At 41.5% G+C, this 16,647-nt stretch overlaps 1 protein-coding gene across 2 annotated transcripts in view; it reads left to right on the top strand.

The window, feature by feature from the left end:
- Positions 1-11,210, top strand: part of SLC12A4 (solute carrier family 12 member 4) — a 45,860-nt gene extending 34,650 nt beyond the window's left edge. For both annotated transcript variants that reach the window (XM_021555053.3, XM_077786334.1), the window contains exons 13-24: positions 136-254; positions 738-836; positions 1,152-1,271; positions 2,016-2,120; positions 3,072-3,240; positions 4,562-4,757; positions 5,438-5,607; positions 5,780-5,911; positions 6,008-6,115; positions 6,765-6,949; positions 9,614-9,747; positions 10,057-11,210. In XM_021555053.3, coding sequence (XP_021410728.2) covers positions 136-254; positions 738-836; positions 1,152-1,271; positions 2,016-2,120; positions 3,072-3,240; positions 4,562-4,757; positions 5,438-5,607; positions 5,780-5,911; positions 6,008-6,115; positions 6,765-6,949; positions 9,614-9,747; positions 10,057-10,148 — 1,629 coding nt within the window. In that variant the 3' untranslated portion in view covers positions 10,149-11,210. The remainder of the gene's footprint in view (positions 1-135; positions 255-737; positions 837-1,151; positions 1,272-2,015; positions 2,121-3,071; positions 3,241-4,561; positions 4,758-5,437; positions 5,608-5,779; positions 5,912-6,007; positions 6,116-6,764; positions 6,950-9,613; positions 9,748-10,056) is intronic.
- The last annotated feature ends 5,437 nt before the right edge of the window (positions 11,211-16,647 follow it).

Here is a 16,647-nt window from a genome sequence, read left to right as displayed (position 1 = left end):
TAATTTGACTCCTTGCTCTAGAGGAGGAAGTACGTAGGAGAATTACTGTTGATTTTAAAAAATATAATTTTCTTTTTTCCCATTACAACCTTATAAAATACCTGGAAGATATGCTTAATGGTTCTGTTTCTTCAGATCTTTGGCCATGGAAAAGCGAATGGTGAACCAACGTGGGCTCTTCTGTTAACAGCATTAATTGCTGAGCTGGGAATCCTTATTGCTTCACTTGACATGGTGGCTCCAATTCTCTCAATGTAAGAAAGAACCTGGTTGCTGTCTTGGGGAAGGGATAGAAATACTCTTGAGTTTTGCTAGTTTGATTGTCTTTCAGAACTATATCTTAAGCTAGTAAAGCAAATTCCCAGAGCCTGAGTTCCACTTCTGTGATCTCTATGAATCCTCTGACTTCAAGGCTCTATGTATAAATCTATTGGTTTCTGCTCTGGACTATTTTGTGAATAAGCAAGTGTTCATTATGTTTTGATTTGGTTTGGAGAAGCATTTTAATCACAGAACAAATACAGTATTATGTTGTGAACAGATCTAACTTGATCCAATTAAAAAATTGTTCTGGCTATTTTATGCTGATAGTTCAGGCTAATAAAAATCTGAGGGGTAGGGGAATAGGGCATGTGACAGGGAAGTGGGATTTTGACTTGAAATCAATCATGCAATCATAATATATACCAGGATCTATGAATGTGAATGCTAAAAGGTTTTGCACTTCTGTTTTTCAGGTTTTTCTTGATGTGTTACCTCTTTGTTAATCTTGCCTGTGCAGTCCAGACACTTCTGCGAACCCCGAACTGGCGGCCCCGCTTTAAATACTACCACTGGTGAGTGAAGGGCTGGCACCTCACTGAGCCTGAAATCTGCACCTGAGAACCTTCTCCAGCAGGGCAGGGAGCATCTTTTATTTCTCTGTGTATGAGCTGTACACAAGAGCCAGACACGGATATCTCATGGCACAAGAGTTTAATTTTAACAACAGGATACTAAAACTGGTGGGACTGGGGAGATGCAGTGGAGGCTTTACTTTCACTGCCAGTTCGCCACAGACAGTGTAAAGAAAAAAGAGCAAGAATGTAATTGACTTGTTTTTTAAGCTTTTCTGCCCCACTACTTATTTATACCTTTGCTTCTCGTTTCAGGGCCCTCTCATTTTTAGGCATGAGTATTTGCCTGGCACTGATGTTCATTTCATCTTGGTATTATGCTTTGGTAGCTATGCTTATTGCAGGCATGATTTACAAGTACATTGAATACCAAGGGTGAGTATTAACTGGATAAGAAAGGGTAAGAAGGAGGCTAGATCTCTTTAATGAGTTATCTCTAGAGTCTTCACGTTTGGAAAAGGAACTGTCCAGGAGATGACTTGGAGGGCTTTTCTTATTAATTAATTTTTGTTTTCTCTATTTTACTGTGTCACTGCTACTCAAAAGCCCCTGAAGTATTTTGTTGTTAAGTATTTTGTTGTTAACACCTCTAGAGATGTTAGGTGAAAATGAATCACAGGAAGCAGAAAGCTGGTTGGGATCTATCTGCTGTGTACTGCACATGATTACTTCAGGCCCAGAACAGCTGATGCCAACCATTATATTCCAATTTATCTGGTGCAAAGGTCTGTCTAGAACAGTCCTTGAGACGTTGAACTGGCTGCTTGGGTTGCTGCTTAGATGGAGTCAGGCTGTTGTGTGGCTTTAGAACTTAATTTGGCCTCTTAACTAAATTGGGTGTTGAAATGCCAGATGTTTATATATGCTTGGGAAGCCTTCTCTCTAGTGTTGATTACAAATGAAGCCCAGAGTGGTGGTCCATCATATATATTTTACTGCAACATTTTCACTTTTGTGATGTGATATCGCAGACATTCATGCACAAATTATAAATGTAGATGCCATACATGTGATGTCATTAAACTGACTGTAAGGTGCTCAGGTCTCTATAGCCTGATGTAAGTGTACAGGTGAGTGCTCGTGGAGCCATGTGTTGGCTGAAGTGTTTGTTCTTCACAGTGCAGAGAAGGAGTGGGGCGATGGCATCCGGGGCCTGTCACTCAGCGCAGCCAGATACGCCTTGCTCAGGCTGGAGGAGGGCCCTCCACACACCAAGAACTGGAGGTACTCACCCTGCACTAATGAAATGGCTGGCATGGCTGTCTGCTTACACTAAGGGAATTAAACTGGACTCTAAATGAGATGTGTGAATGAATTTAAATGCCAAAAGAAGTGTTGAGTTTGCAGTGAGCTGTCCTGTTGCTGCCAAGCTGTCACTGTGTGGACCCTGTACAAGCAGACCTTTAGTGCCCTTTGGATCTTTAACTGGACTCCAAATTGGTGGCTTCAGAAGTGGAACCTGGGGAAACTGGAGGTCTGTGAGTACAGAGGTGTAGAGGCCAGAAATGAGCAGTGGCCAACATTATTCCTTCTGATGTAATCCCTTCTGGTGTTGAAAGCAGAGTAGGCAAAAACCCTCTTTTTGGTTGGGCATTGCACAACCCTTGGGCTCTGAACAAGAGCAATAGGAATCTATCAAAGACAGAGTTTTATAAATCTTTTTATACTTGCTCAGCCAGCCAGCAACTTGATTGTGTAGTGATACATTAAGGAACAGCAGGCAGGTGGGATCTGTGTTGAGATGAAAATATTTTTGTTTTCCATATGCCAGGTTTCTGGAGACAGAAAACAGATATTTTCTTGGCACAAGTATTCAGATAGATCTGGGAGAACAGCCCTGCAGTATGAACATTATGTGTGCTCCAATAGTACTTAAAAAAGAGCCTTGAAGATCATGTCTGTAAATAAAACACTACTGCAAACCTCTCAAACTGAGTATATCAGCAGATTTTATTACTGCCAGCACAATGCAGCAGCAGAATTCCCACACTTCCACATCTGCTTTTAACCAAGAGAAACAAAATATTATGTAAAATTCCTCATATTTGTGAAATTCAGAAAGAATGTTCCAGAGTTAATATTTGAGCACAGTATAAGTGATGAGAGGCAGTTTTTTACATGTGTTATTGTTAAAACTTTAGTTAAAAAATACATTGTCTTTTTTATTTTCTCCAGGCCTCAGTTGCTGGTCCTTCTGAAACTTGATGAAGATTTGCATGTAAAATACCCTAGACTGTTAACATTTGCATCCCAGCTGAAAGCTGGTAAAGGTTTGACTATCATAGGATCAGTCATCCAAGGGAATTTCTTAGAAACTTATGGAGAAGCCCAGGCTGCTGAGCAGGTCAGTGTCCTAAATCCTGAAGTAGAAAGGGGTGAGTGGGCAGGTAATGCAAAATTTTGTTTTGTAATCATACATGGAAGAAAGCATCTCAATAAGGCTTCCATGAAACACAGAACAAGTTCAGCTGTTCAGTGAAGGACTTGCATACACGTTTCAGCTGCCAGTTGTGCCTTTGGGAATGCAGATCAATGCTCACCATGTTTGTAAACAGCCTTACTGCATAAAACTGCCTTCATTTATAGGAAGGAAGTAATGACTGTAGAAGTTTCTGAAAGCTGCTTAATGGAGGGAGGAGAACTATTTAGGTTTCTGAATATTCCAAGTAAATAGTTTTTTGCAGAAGGAATGATAAAGTACTGGAATCATCTGCCCAGAGAGGTGGTGGAGTCACCATCCCTGGCTGTTTAAGAAAAGATTGGATGTGGCACTTGGTGCTGTTGAGGTTTAGTTGAGGTGGTGTTAGAGCATGGCTTGTACTTGGTGATCTTAAAAGTCTCTTCCAGCCTAGTGATTCTGTGATTTCAGTAACTGTTAAACTTAGCAAATGTGTTCTTTTTCAGTGTGTTGATAAATTTTTTACAAAAAACATTGAAGGATAGTTCTGAGAAATTATTAATAAATTACTTAATCTTCCTCATTGTGTAAACATGACATCATAGCCCTGTTTACATCTGTATAGATTCAGTGTATTTGTTTTCTTCCTCAGAGGCTTTTTCTGTAGGAAAATTGTTACAAAAGGAAAACTAATTAATGGTCTAGGTGTCGATTAAGTTTATTTAGTTTTTAAACAGATAAAAGGCATACATGCTGGTGTGTGGGATTTGGTGTTTATATTTGTAAATTTAGTATTGCACAGCATGTTACATGGGAATCTGAAACTGGAAATCCAAATGAAGTCAATTGGCCTTGGGTTTAAAAAGGTGAGCATTACAGAATTAGAAAATGGGAAGTAAAATAGTAACACAGATATCACTATCTACTACTATGAATAAGAGATGATACCACAAACCAAAAAATCCTTACTTTAATCAGTTAGAAATGCTGATGTTTGGAAAGAAACTGTGTTTTAAACAAGTGGATGTTTTCTCTTTTGTTTTATAAAGGAAATTTTGAATCATTGAATCATTGGATTCAATGAGCAGAATTTGTAATATGCAATTGTAATATGTACTGTAATATGCATTACCTATGGACATGTGAACCAGGAATTTACATTGTAATCTCATGACAAAGAAATATTCTGTCTATAAAGGGAGTTCCTTTTGGAAAGGAAAACTTGCAAAAAAAAAAAAAAGGAGATTTTTCCTTGTCTGTCTTTCAGACTATTAAGAATATGATGGAAATTGAGAAGGTTAAAGGATTTTGTCAAGTAGTTGTAGCCAATAAAGTTCGAGAAGGAATTGCTCACTTGATCCAGTCCTGTGGACTTGGTGGGATGAAGCACAACACTGTGGTTTTGGGGTGGCCCTATGGCTGGAGACAGAGTGAAGATCCAAGGTCTTGGAAGACATTTATAGGTGAGCTTTAAAGGTTTGGTATGATCAGATGTTGTGAATAGAGGTGTTAATTACACACATGTGATTTTAACAGAATCCTTGTGAGATTGGTTTTGAGTTTGTCTTTTTATCTAGTATCAATGGATAAGCCAGTATTTTCTCACAAAATTGTTCTGTTTGAAATACCAGTTCCTTTAGATAAAAGACCTAAGAAAGATCTTCAAAGATTAATCTAGCAGCAAAAACTCATGGCTCTAATAAATGTTTAAAAAATTATGGGCTTGAAACATACTGGTTTTGTGGCAGACTATAATTAATTTACTAGATAATCTCTGTTTTGTCAGTGGTTCTAACCTATCCTTCTCTAGTGGATAACACTCTCCTTGCCTCTCTCTGCTTCTACTGTGGTCCAGTTACTTAATCAAATCAGAACAGAGCAGATGCTGTCTCCTCATTCTTAGCTTTGAAGGTTGCTGCTTTACTTTCCAGTATGAAATAAGGCTTGTGTTCCTGTGAGTCTGCTTTATCCTGGTTTTGTCACTTGGACTGACCTGTCTGTGCAAGCCTTGCTGTGCATACTTTTCTTTATTTAAGTGATGACTTTTATGGTTTGCTGACACTTGCTCAGTGAGTAGTGTTTTTCTAACCATGAATGACTCTTGCAGAATTGGAAGTAAGTGTGTTCTTCCCCTCCTGGGCAGGTACTGTTCGCTGCACAACTGCAGCTCATCTGGCTCTGCTGGTTCCCAAAAATGTGTCTTTCTACCCCAGCAACCACGAGCGTTACAACGAAGGCAACATTGATGTGTGGTGGATTGTGCATGATGGAGGCATGTTGATGTTGCTTCCTTTTCTTCTCAAACAGCACAAAGTAAGCAGCTACACAGAGAATGTCCCCCACCTATTTCTGCATTCTTTAGTTAAAGAAACAGGCTTAGTAGAGCCTGTATTGATAAATGAGAGTGGACGTGTTGCTAAGTTTCTCTTTTGTGGAGCAGAGTATTATTGGTTCAAATAACTGAGAGTTGGTGTTCCCTCACTAGGTTTGGAGAAAATGCAAAATGAGAATTTTTACTGTTGCTCAGATGGATGATAACAGCATCCAGATGAAGAAAGATTTGGCTACTTTCCTCTACCAGCTCCGAATAGAGGCAGAGGTAGAAGTGGTAGAAATGGTAAGAGAATTGAACCCATTTTTCACTTTATTATGCACATGATGATGTTTGGTTATGACTTGATTACAAACACAATATTTGTCCTTATTTCTGCAGCACAATAGTGATATCTCAGCATATACTTATGAGAGAACTCTTATGATGGAGCAGAGATCTCAGATGCTGAGGCAAATGAGGCTGACAAAAACTGAGAGGGAAAGGGAGGTATGTCATTTGTGGTTGTTCTCTATGGGCTGCTGAGGAGGATGACACAAAGTGCCTTCCTAGTAGTGTGTTATGTAGCTGCTTCTTAAATTTAACTCCTGTGCTCTGAAGATGTAAGGAAATACTTTTAGTGTAGCTTTTTTTGTTTCCCAAAATTGCATGTAGTTCTTGTTTTTTTCTTTACATGGGATATCCGGTATTTGTTTCAATTTATAGCATATCCTGTTTTCCAGTGATGTCTTTCCAGTTTGGATTTATAGGACACGTGACTGTGATGTCTGTGAAAATGATCCATCTTTTCTGCATGTGTTTGCTAAGGTTTTATTCCAGTTGTCAGTTTTGGGCTGGTCTTTTCTGTTGTTTCTGACCATGTCATGATGTGAGCTAGACTGACATATTTTCTTGTATAGATACAGGCTTCTGTCAGTCCAAATTCTGCTTGGCTTACACCCCTCAAAACTGTTAAAAGTCAGTTTGGTATGTATGACTTTTGGCTAGGACAGACTCCTGGTATCAGAACTCTCCTGAAGGCTGAATTGAGTGAGCAGAATAAAAGATACAATGGAACAAAACATCTATAATTATTTAAAGAGCACCAGAGAACATAAAATAAAGTCTGAGTTCACTTTGTCACTCATGTGCCCTCCAGGCTCAGCTTGTAAAGGACAGACATTCAATAGCACGTCTGGAGAGCCTCTACTCAGATGAGGAAGATGAGACAGACCCTGTTCCTGAGAATATCCAGATGACCTGGACTAAAGAGAAATGTGATGCTGAGAAGCGGAACCGGGGCAGTGCTGTGGGAAGCTTTAGAGATCTCATCACCATTAAGCCGTGAGTCTTGTCTAAGTCTACACTTTGCATCTCTTGAAGCTCTACATATGCTGTGCTTTTAATTATCTTTTGTTTCCTTATCCTTGGTTTGGACTTGTGCTGTAAACTTTGAGACCTGGCTATGAAAAGACAGCAGTTTACTCCTCAGAAACCTTTAACCAATCAAATGTGCACACATCCCTCAATATTTCACTTGGTATAGTCAAATGCTAAATTGGAACTGTTAAATCCTGTGGAAACTTCCCTACTGTCTCCCAAATCCCTCAATAAAACACAGTGATAATTTCACTGATCTAATCAGAATTCAAAAGAAAAGATGATAATTTCACTGTCTAGTATGTAGTGTGGATGTTTCACGCATGAAGGAAGAAGCTGTGGAGATGGTGGTGAATGACTTGGAACAGCATCTGTGTGTGATAAACCCTCTGAGACCTGCTGCTGCAGGAGCACTGGCATGTAACAGCAGCTGTGGTACTACCACGTGTGTGCCCCCTGAAGAGTGAGAAGTAAAGGTCTATTTTGGCTTTGTGTAAAACTGTGTGAATCTCCTGCCACCTCTTTGATGTCCTACATCTCACATGAAGAGCTCAGTCAGTTTTGCATACATGGCAAAGGTCCAGGTTTTTTTTCCTCCCCCCCATAAATCAGAATTCAAATCTGTTTTAGGCTGAATCATACTGTAGAAGTTCTGCTGAATTTGGTGTTAACTGCCTGTACTTTTTCCTCTTCCATGCTTTCAGAGGGTGGGAAAACTTGTAAGTTTGTTATTTAAATTAGAAGTACATTAAGATGGTTGAGAGGAAAGACTTAATTTTTTCAGCTAAAAGCAGGAAAACTGTGTGTACTATTGGAAGAAAAGACTCTAGAGTTGAGCAGTCTTAGCAATGTTTTAAAGGGAGCAGGATTAGCTACTTAAGCTAAGTATCATTATAAGTAGGATGTAACAAACTACAAGAGTTGTCCTGACAAGAACTAAGGTTAGATAACAATTCCAGTCTGAACCTATTTTCCTAAGTGGAGTATGACACAAGCAGGAGGCAACATTACTCATTTAGAGAAGTTCTCATTGCACAACACTGCTAGGATGTTAGCTCTGGCAGTTGCTGGGCACTAAACAAGTCCTTTCTTGTAGCCTACACCTTCAAATCACTGGGGAGATGCCAGTTTTAAATATCACTTTAGAGAAAACCACAAGTTTTCAGCTTCCTTTCCAAAACTATACATAGCCAACAACTGTTACGTTCCTGCTGCTGTTTTTTTCCTGACTTCCTGTAAACATAATTTGGCCTCAGTGTTGTCCCTGGCTTTCTGAAGCTGATGTGGTGAAGACAGAGGGTGTCCTTGCTCCAAATTAAATAAGAACATGAAGTAACAGAGAGATAATTCACAGTGGGTAAATTATTCTGTTAGCATAATAAACATAGTTCTTCCCACCACATCTTTCTGTGCATATAAATTATTTCTTTGCAAATCTGAATATTCAGAAGAGCAGCAAGGTTACTAAAGAGTTTCTCTCATTGTGCAAAGCTGAATCAATGAAAGCACAGATTCATATTTCATTTGTTTCTACTAATACTTATTTTTACTTCATTAAAATTAAGACAAAAACTCGAATGGAAAAGCATCAAAAGTATAAATATATTCTAATATATAAACTTTGATAAGTTTATTTATTTCTGTATTCCTTTTGTGTTACCAAAATAATGGTTGATTTCCTGTAAGAAGGACACATTCCCTGGCTTGAAATCCCCAAAGGTTACTTTTGAGTTTTGTTCCTGCATGAATTGATGTTATTTTGTGTTAATATATTCCAAATTATCAATGCTTTTACCTCTCTTAGCCTGGATTCTCATGGAGTGGAGGCGTATGAGATCATGCTGCACCTATTTCCCTTTTCTCCCCTAACTTCTGAACTGAGTGGCTACTCAAGTTTGAAAGTGTGATTGAGATTTTAGAGACACCTGGGTAAAAGTGTTTCCTGTAAACAGCCAGGCAGAGTATCCTGAAGGAGAGCTTAACATCCATGTAACCCTCCAGGAAAGCCCCTTACACCCAGCCTGTTCTGGGCTGCCATCCTCTGTTTCCCCATCGTGTGACTGCAGTCTGTAGTGGCCCGGCCTTTCTCTGGAGATGCCAACTGCTGTTCAGCACCAAGAGGGAAGTGAGCTCCTGGCAGGTGTGGCTGAGCCTTGTGCCAGGCTCCTGCTTGGTTCCCAGGCCACGGGGAGAGTTTGGTGCTGCTGGGTCTGGAGAGGAGCCTGGTGCTGCTGTGGGTGTGAGGGCTCCTGGCAGGGCTGCCTGCATGGAAGCCCTGCAGTCACGACTGTGCCTGGTTGAAGAGCACATCCCCTCGTGCAGCTGTGCTCTGATTTCTTATGCAACACCAAATCAACTTTATCAAGTATGCTTTTTGAAGAGCAGTGTAACTTTCTAAACTGGAGACTTGACTCCAGAGATCTTAAAACCAGTGGACTAGCTGAACCTGAGTAAGTCAGGGAAATGTCTTTTGTATCTTCATCATAAAACTTGAAGAATATCACTGTGTTGAGTTGACATTTAACAGGGTATTTAGGAGATTTGAGTGTGCTTTTTAAGGACCTTTTTAATAATTCCGTGTTCAGAGGCCTGTTTCTAACAGTAAGTCTGAATGTGCTTCTTCTACAGGAACCAGTCTAATGTCCGAAGGATGCACACAGCAGTGAAGCTCAATGAAGTCATTGTAAATAGATCCCATGATGCCAGACTTGTGCTCCTCAACATGCCTGGTCCTCCAAAGAATACTGATGGAGATGAAAACTGTATCCTTTCAGGCAGGGCCTGGGCCACACAGAAGGTTTTTCTGTAATCTGTTCTCTTGAATTCATTTGGCCATCAGTGCTGTTGAGCTGTAATATGTGACAAAGTGTTCCCTGAGTGGAAGGTACTGGCTTGTGGCTGTAAGGTAGTAATTGCTTAAAGGAAAAAGTGCCACAAACTCACAGTATTTTGGTCCTTAGAGGGGTACTTGCACTAAGTGAGACCAGAGCTGAGGGCTGTGAGCTGGCCCTGGTCTAGCCCCCTGTGTATTTTGCTTTTGATGCTTTTTGGCCTTGACTTTACTGAAACAGACATGGAGTTTCTCGAAGTCTTGACTGAGGGTCTGGAGAGGGTACTGCTCGTGAGAGGTGGCGGCCGAGAAGTCATCACCATTTACTCCTGATTTAGAAGCTTCTAACCCTGGTCTACATTTACTTTCTTGGCCATTACGGACATTCCAGTTTTAAACAGAGAAGAGAAAAAGGTTTTTTTGCCTTTCTTCTCATCCAGTCCTGTTCATTGTTTTTCCATTTGCAACATACATATCTTTTGGGATTGCAGTATTTGTTACACCATCCAATTAGCAACATAAATTTGTGAAGCTGCCACATTATTAATTTTCTGCTTTGGTACCCCAGCATTTGTGCATGTAGTTTTAACACTAAACCTATTTTTAGTCAGCACTGCTATGTGCAGTATTTTTAGTAACTGTATGTAAAGTTAGGACATGAAAGCCAGTTACTGTAAAAAGATCTAAAAAGCTTTTTATATTAGGTTTGGGGGATAGAAGTGCATTATATAGCAGCTAGTTTCTGCTGAAGTTCAGCTATAAAGCATTTTCTAAGAGCACACTGAAGTAAGAGAGGACTGAAAAAGCTTTCCTTTTCTGGGTTTATTTCCAGAACTAAACTCTCAGTATTGGGTAAGAATTTATACTTTTAATACATTTATTGATAGAGATTTAAATAAATTATGTTGACATAGTTGAAATTATGTATGTAGCTTGCTATAAGTTTTGTTGCTTCTGAGACTTCAGGTTCTGTGAGGCCAGATCCCTATTTATTTTTGTATTTATTTGTCAGAATTATTGGATATGCAGATGCAGACTGTTTAGGAGAACAGAGATCTCACAATAAATTCTGAATCACCAGTGGATTGAAGGACCGGTCCTGTGCAGTTCTTCCATGCTTTAAATTTCTTGCAGACCATCCATCAAAAGTGCATTGGGCATGTTGGAGTCCCGTGTAGAGCCAGGTGCTAAGCTGCACGCACAGCGATGGGATTGCACTTGCACAGGTACAGGGACCTGCTGCTTCATTGTATGCTTTATGCCCTTAGAGGGAAAAGAAGAAAAGAAGACCTATATTAACCAATAAGTCTCTGGAGATTTTCTCAAACCCATTAAGTTGTACTTGATGTACAGAACATTCGTATTTTTTCAATAAAATGTTGCATACACTTTGAAGGTGCTCTCTGTTGTGTGTGTGGGGTGGATTGTGCAGGGGGAGCCTCTGCCCTGCCCTGCTCCAGCGTTGGCACTGCTGGACCCACCAGGTGAGGGTGCTGACCCAGAGGGCACAAGGGCACAGGAGAGCTGCCAGCGTAGCCTGCAGAGCAGCTGGGTGTGTGGCTGAGAGTGAAGCTCTGGGGCACTGCCAGGACCCCCAGCCACACAGAACTCTGCACCTGTAGACGATTAGAGTGGTGATCCAACCCAGGGGCAAGTGTGAGCTAGCATCCCAGGGACCTGGAAGAAAGGTAGGGATTGACCCATTTCTGTCCCGTGGGCTCTGGTTAGGTGGTACTCCTGGGTGTTTCACTGATCACAGCATGCCCAATTTGTCTGAGAGATGCAAATCTGAAGAACTATCCAGGCTTTTATCTTGAATAACTTAATAAAAATGCTGTTCATAGGAGTTTCATAGTTAAAACCTGTTTGTTCTCTCTGTAAAGGACGTACCTGATGGGATCAGGATGGTATTAATCTATGCCAGGATCCCTTTGAGACAACAGCCAGGACATACCTCTAGGGTGTGCTCTCTATTGGGTATTCTTTTATCTTAACAAATCTTTGCTTTCTTGATTTTGAAAGCCAAAATTAATGTCATGCTTTCAAACCAATAAAAAGAATAAAGCTTTTGTATTTGCAAATACAATGTGCTATTTGTACAGATTATTTTTACATCTTCAGAGCACTGAGTAATGGAGTGCAAGTGTACAGTAATTTTGATAGATAATACCTATTTGCAAACATTCTTTTATAGGAGTAATAAGAAATCTTTTGTTCCTCAGACTTTTATCAAATGTGATCTCATTCAAGCACTCTGAGAAATAGATACACTTCCTTATGAAATTTTATGCAATTGGATGATGACTATACCTTGCAAAAGTATTTCAGTGCCATCTGTTCCCTGACCCAAGTAATCTGTTTGTGGCTCATTGTGTTTTAACATGAAAGCAACTAAGTAAATCTCTTTACAAATACAGTATATTGGGTTTTCAGAGGTGATTAGCCCCCTCCACACAGCATTGTGGGGACCCTAAGGATTTTATAGGTTCCAGTTATGTAAGCCTTCATTACATCCAGAAGAACGTTCATAATAAGTTCCTCTGAGACTTTGTTCACAGCACTGAAAACAAAGTAGCATGGAAAAGTTTGTGTAAGAAAAGATCACTGAAAAAAAAAGGTGATTTCTATCTGAGTCATCTTGTGTGAGTGTACCTGAATGGTCATCTTCCATTCTCGTTCCTATGCCAGGAGCTTAAGGAGATGAGAACATAGCACCTAAAATACAGTGTGACAGAGCTGATTTGAACTCTTCACCCCTTGGTACAGGGAGCTACACTCAAAACACGAGCGGCGCAGCTTCAATAGCGAGTCACTGCCAACGCTCCCGCGGCAGCGCGGAGATCGCTCCGCGGAGCGCGCACCGCCAGCGGCGCTGCGGGCCCGCCAGGGGGCGCTGCCCGCCGCCCGAGGCGCTCCGGGAGCGGCTCCGGCCGGGCCCGCGCGGCCGCGGAGCGCTCGGGAGCGCGGACAGCCCGGACCGCGAGCGCGGACAGCCCCGGGAGCGCTCGGGAGCGCGGACAGCCCGGACCGCGAGCGCGGACAGCCCCGGGAGCGCTCGGGAGCGCGGACAGCCCGGACCGCGAGCGCGGACAGCCCCGGGAGCGCGGACAGCCCGGACCGCGAGTGCGGACAGCCCGGACCGCAAGCGCGGACAGCCCGGACCGCGAGCGCGGACAGCCCCGGGAGCGCGGACAGCCCGGACCGCGAGCGCGGACAGCCCGGACCGCGAGCGCGGACAGCCCCGGGAGCGCTCGGGAGCGCGGACAGCCCCGGGAGCGCTCGGGAGCGCGGACAGCCCCGCACCGCTCCCTGCGCCCCGCGTGCGCGGACAGCCAACGAAACGTGGGAGAGTAAAAAAGTTCCACTTCCACTTTCCTCTCCCCCCCCGCGTTTCTCATTTTCTCATCTGCGTCATCCCCAGTAATGTTCGCTCCTTCAGTAGTTCCCCTGGGAAGGAAGAACTGCCTCGTGCTGTGCTCGGGGGTCTTGGGTTCTCATTCCATTCTCGAGTAATTATCCCCCTGCACAGCTCGGGTCAGATACAGCATCCACAGGCAGATGCTGCCAATACCAATTGCTGCTTTTCCCCGATAACTGGTTCCCCCTTCTCTGGATTTCCATGTCAGACAGCATAGGCAGACCCACAGCAGGTGGTGGCTTTTGGAAGAAAATTCCCCATCGGGGTCTCAGTCTGTACTCCAAGCTCTCTGAACAGAATACAGCCTGGTCATGGACAGTTGACTAAAATGGAGTCTGTGGCTGGCAACATCTGTCCAAAATTAGCTCTCTACTCTTGAAATAGTGCAGGTAGGGCTCTTGCTGCTGGGAACAGCATAATTAAGGGCACATCTCTTCCTCTAAACCATGTAGCAATGGGTGAGGCCGTGCTCCTTGGCAGCAGGGTCAAGTTTTGCCTATTTAAACTGCAGCACTGGATGGGAGATTGAACTTAATTTTGCCTGCCAGCTCCAAGCTGGGGCATGTCCTTTTAATGTAACCACTTCTCTTGCCAATAAAATACTACTGCTAGGAGAAGCCAATATTGTCCATACACCTCCAGACATAAAGAACTCTCCATGGTTCAAACACAGCAAAGTATTGGAGGGATTTGAACTATAGCTGTCATAGTGCAGGGGATGGATCACACTCAGAGGGAGGATGCAAGGAAAACACCAGCTTCATTTTTCATAGGATGGGATTGGCCTGTCCTTGATAGGTCTGCAGGAGGTCAGGGCAGTGAATCTGACTGAAAGTCCAACACAACCCAGACATCTGAGTTTCAAAAAAGCAGTACCTTGGAAAAGCTCTTCTCTTCAGCAAACTGAAATATTATTTAGTAGTTGAAGTAAGCCTCCCTCAACAAATGCTGATTTCCATGTGCCTTCATACAAGAGTGCCTGTATTGTACAGACTGTGATTTATATCACACATGCTTATGATGTATTTGATGTTGTCAGTGCTAAAGATGAGCAGCTCCTCTCTGACAATTCAGTCCTCTGAGCTGTGTGTAAACAAGAGGAAAAACAAGTAGCCAGCAGAGCAGGTGAATATAAAATATTTCCTAGAAATTAAAAAAAAAAGAACCCAAAGTCAAGAAGCTTATGGACCACTCTTTTTATTGCTCCTCAGTTTCTCATAATTGGTTTTTGAGAGTTCAATTTTGCTTGGGTCAGATAGTTACTTCTGTAGAAGACCCACTCTCAATCTGCAATCAACGAGGATTATAAAAATCGCAGCTTAAAACCAAGATACATAAATTCTAAATTCAAAGCTTTTTATAGGTAACAAGGAAGCAAGTCATATAAATGCAGTATTTGTCAAACTTGCCTCCTCTACTTATCCAAAGATATAGGGTTTTCCTGTTACATGCCTGAAACAATTTGCTAAATGTAGCAATTAATTTGATCCTGATTTAAAATTTACAGTTATTATTAAAATTTTGATTTGCTTTCTCTTAAACTAACAGCCCCCTCTCCCCAAACTGGTTAATAAGAAATCAATTTCTGAGGCTTAAAAAAAAATCCAAAACAAAAAGAGATTCATCAAAGGAACATTATAGATCTAAGTGGAATATGTAAATAGTTCCCATCAAAATAAGCTAGCTGAAGTCAGGACTGAATATATTTTTATTTGGCTGCTTTCATGTCCTTCACCAGGATCCACACAAGCTGTCCCCACAAAATAAGTCTTTGTGGCTTATCTGCTCTTTTCTCTTTCAAGGACAAGTACAATCAGCCTCCTCAGAGGCCAGCTGTGCTGGGGTGAAGTGTGGCCCTGCTGATTGTTTATGGACTTTAAACTAGCACAGCTCTTGTCAGAGTGGCTTCAGCTCTGTTTTTCATGACAGTGTGTTTAGTTGGGCTCTACTTGTTACCATTTTCAACAAATTGCATTTATGGAGATATTTCTCACCTCAAAAGAGCCTATTGAAATGGTCAGTGAACTAAAATGTGGTCAGTGAACTAAATGAACAAACTGAAAATAAAAAGCAGAGAGAAAGAGAGGGAGAGAGACAGAGGCTTTTCTCTAGCCTGTCTCTTAGGTGATTCTGTTTATCTCTTATGCCCAGTTTTTAAAACACTAAAGTTAAAGTTGTGTAAGACTCTGCCATGAGCAAATCTTAAATCTTAGCAGATATGTTAGTATCAGAAGAGTGCATCATTTCTACAATGCTGGGGTTTTTTATTATCGGATTTTAAAAGCAGCTACTTCAAACAAGCCTGATTTACTTCACGTGTTTGGAGACAGAAATAAACTAGATGAAAGGTGGGTTCTTTCTGCCACCTGTTGTGTAAGTAATTAGTGAAAACTGGCATAAGCCCCACATCACTGGACAAAACAGAAGTATTTTACTTCAGTGTCTACAGTCAGGCCATACATCCTAAGAAAGCACAGAGAGGGGATAACATTGTCTGGGACTCAGTACAGCCTTAAGTGGCAAAGTCCAATGCTGATGTTTGCATCTTCTGCCATCTCATGTACAAAACCTTCTGACTTTCAGATCTAGTTATGTGAAATGTGTCTGTAAAAATGAGTACTTTTGGAGAGGAAGTGGAAGAAGGATAGGTATGTGATAGAAGAATACCAAGTCTAAGTTCTAGACCATGTGCACTTAAAGCATTGCATTTATGTCTCCCCATTTCCCCCTCCCCTCTAACTTTCCTCTGATAGTAAGAGTGGCCTTTGTTTTCCTGAAACACCAATTTTGCACCAAATCAGAACAAAAAATAAAGTGGAAATTACAGAGATGCTCTTTACTATTATTTCTTACCTACACAGAAGCAACAAGTTACAGAAAACTTGCTTTGAGACTGAAGTTAGTCCTATTTCTTGGTTAATTCACCTCTGTCAGTGAAGTCTGTGGAGAGAACAAATCCTGTTAGAATTCACAGTGGTTGTTCAACTGGACATCTGTGATTGTGCCAAGTTTATTTCAGCAGGACTATGTGCGGGGTGTCTTTTCATATTGCAATTCAGTCTTGTGGGGTTATGAAATGACTAAATTTGCCTGTATGATTTTTTTTTTTGCTAATACAACAATGTGCCAATGTTTTATCAAGTTACATTTAGCGTTTCAATCCAGTTAATGAGAGGCAGCTTTTAGTGCAGAGTCTGTGAGGAGGAAAAAGTCACTCATAATCTCTTCAACGTCTAACACGATTAAGAGACTGACCCTCCTCACACCAGGCTTAAGTATCAAAATCTAATTAGAATGTCATTACTAACCATATGCCCACAATCAAATCCTGGGTACTGCAACTTGCTTGTCAGGATTTTTAGGGAAACTCAATAATGTCTTTAAATTGGGCATACAGGGGCAAATCTTCTAAAA

This window comes from Lonchura striata, chromosome 13 (genome assembly GCF_046129695.1).
Source record: "Lonchura striata isolate bLonStr1 chromosome 13, bLonStr1.mat, whole genome shotgun sequence".
In the NCBI taxonomy this organism is placed as follows: Eukaryota; Metazoa; Chordata; class Aves; order Passeriformes; family Estrildidae; genus Lonchura; species Lonchura striata.
Note: the sequence above shows the minus strand (reverse complement) of the source record. Positions and strands in the feature narration are given on the sequence as shown.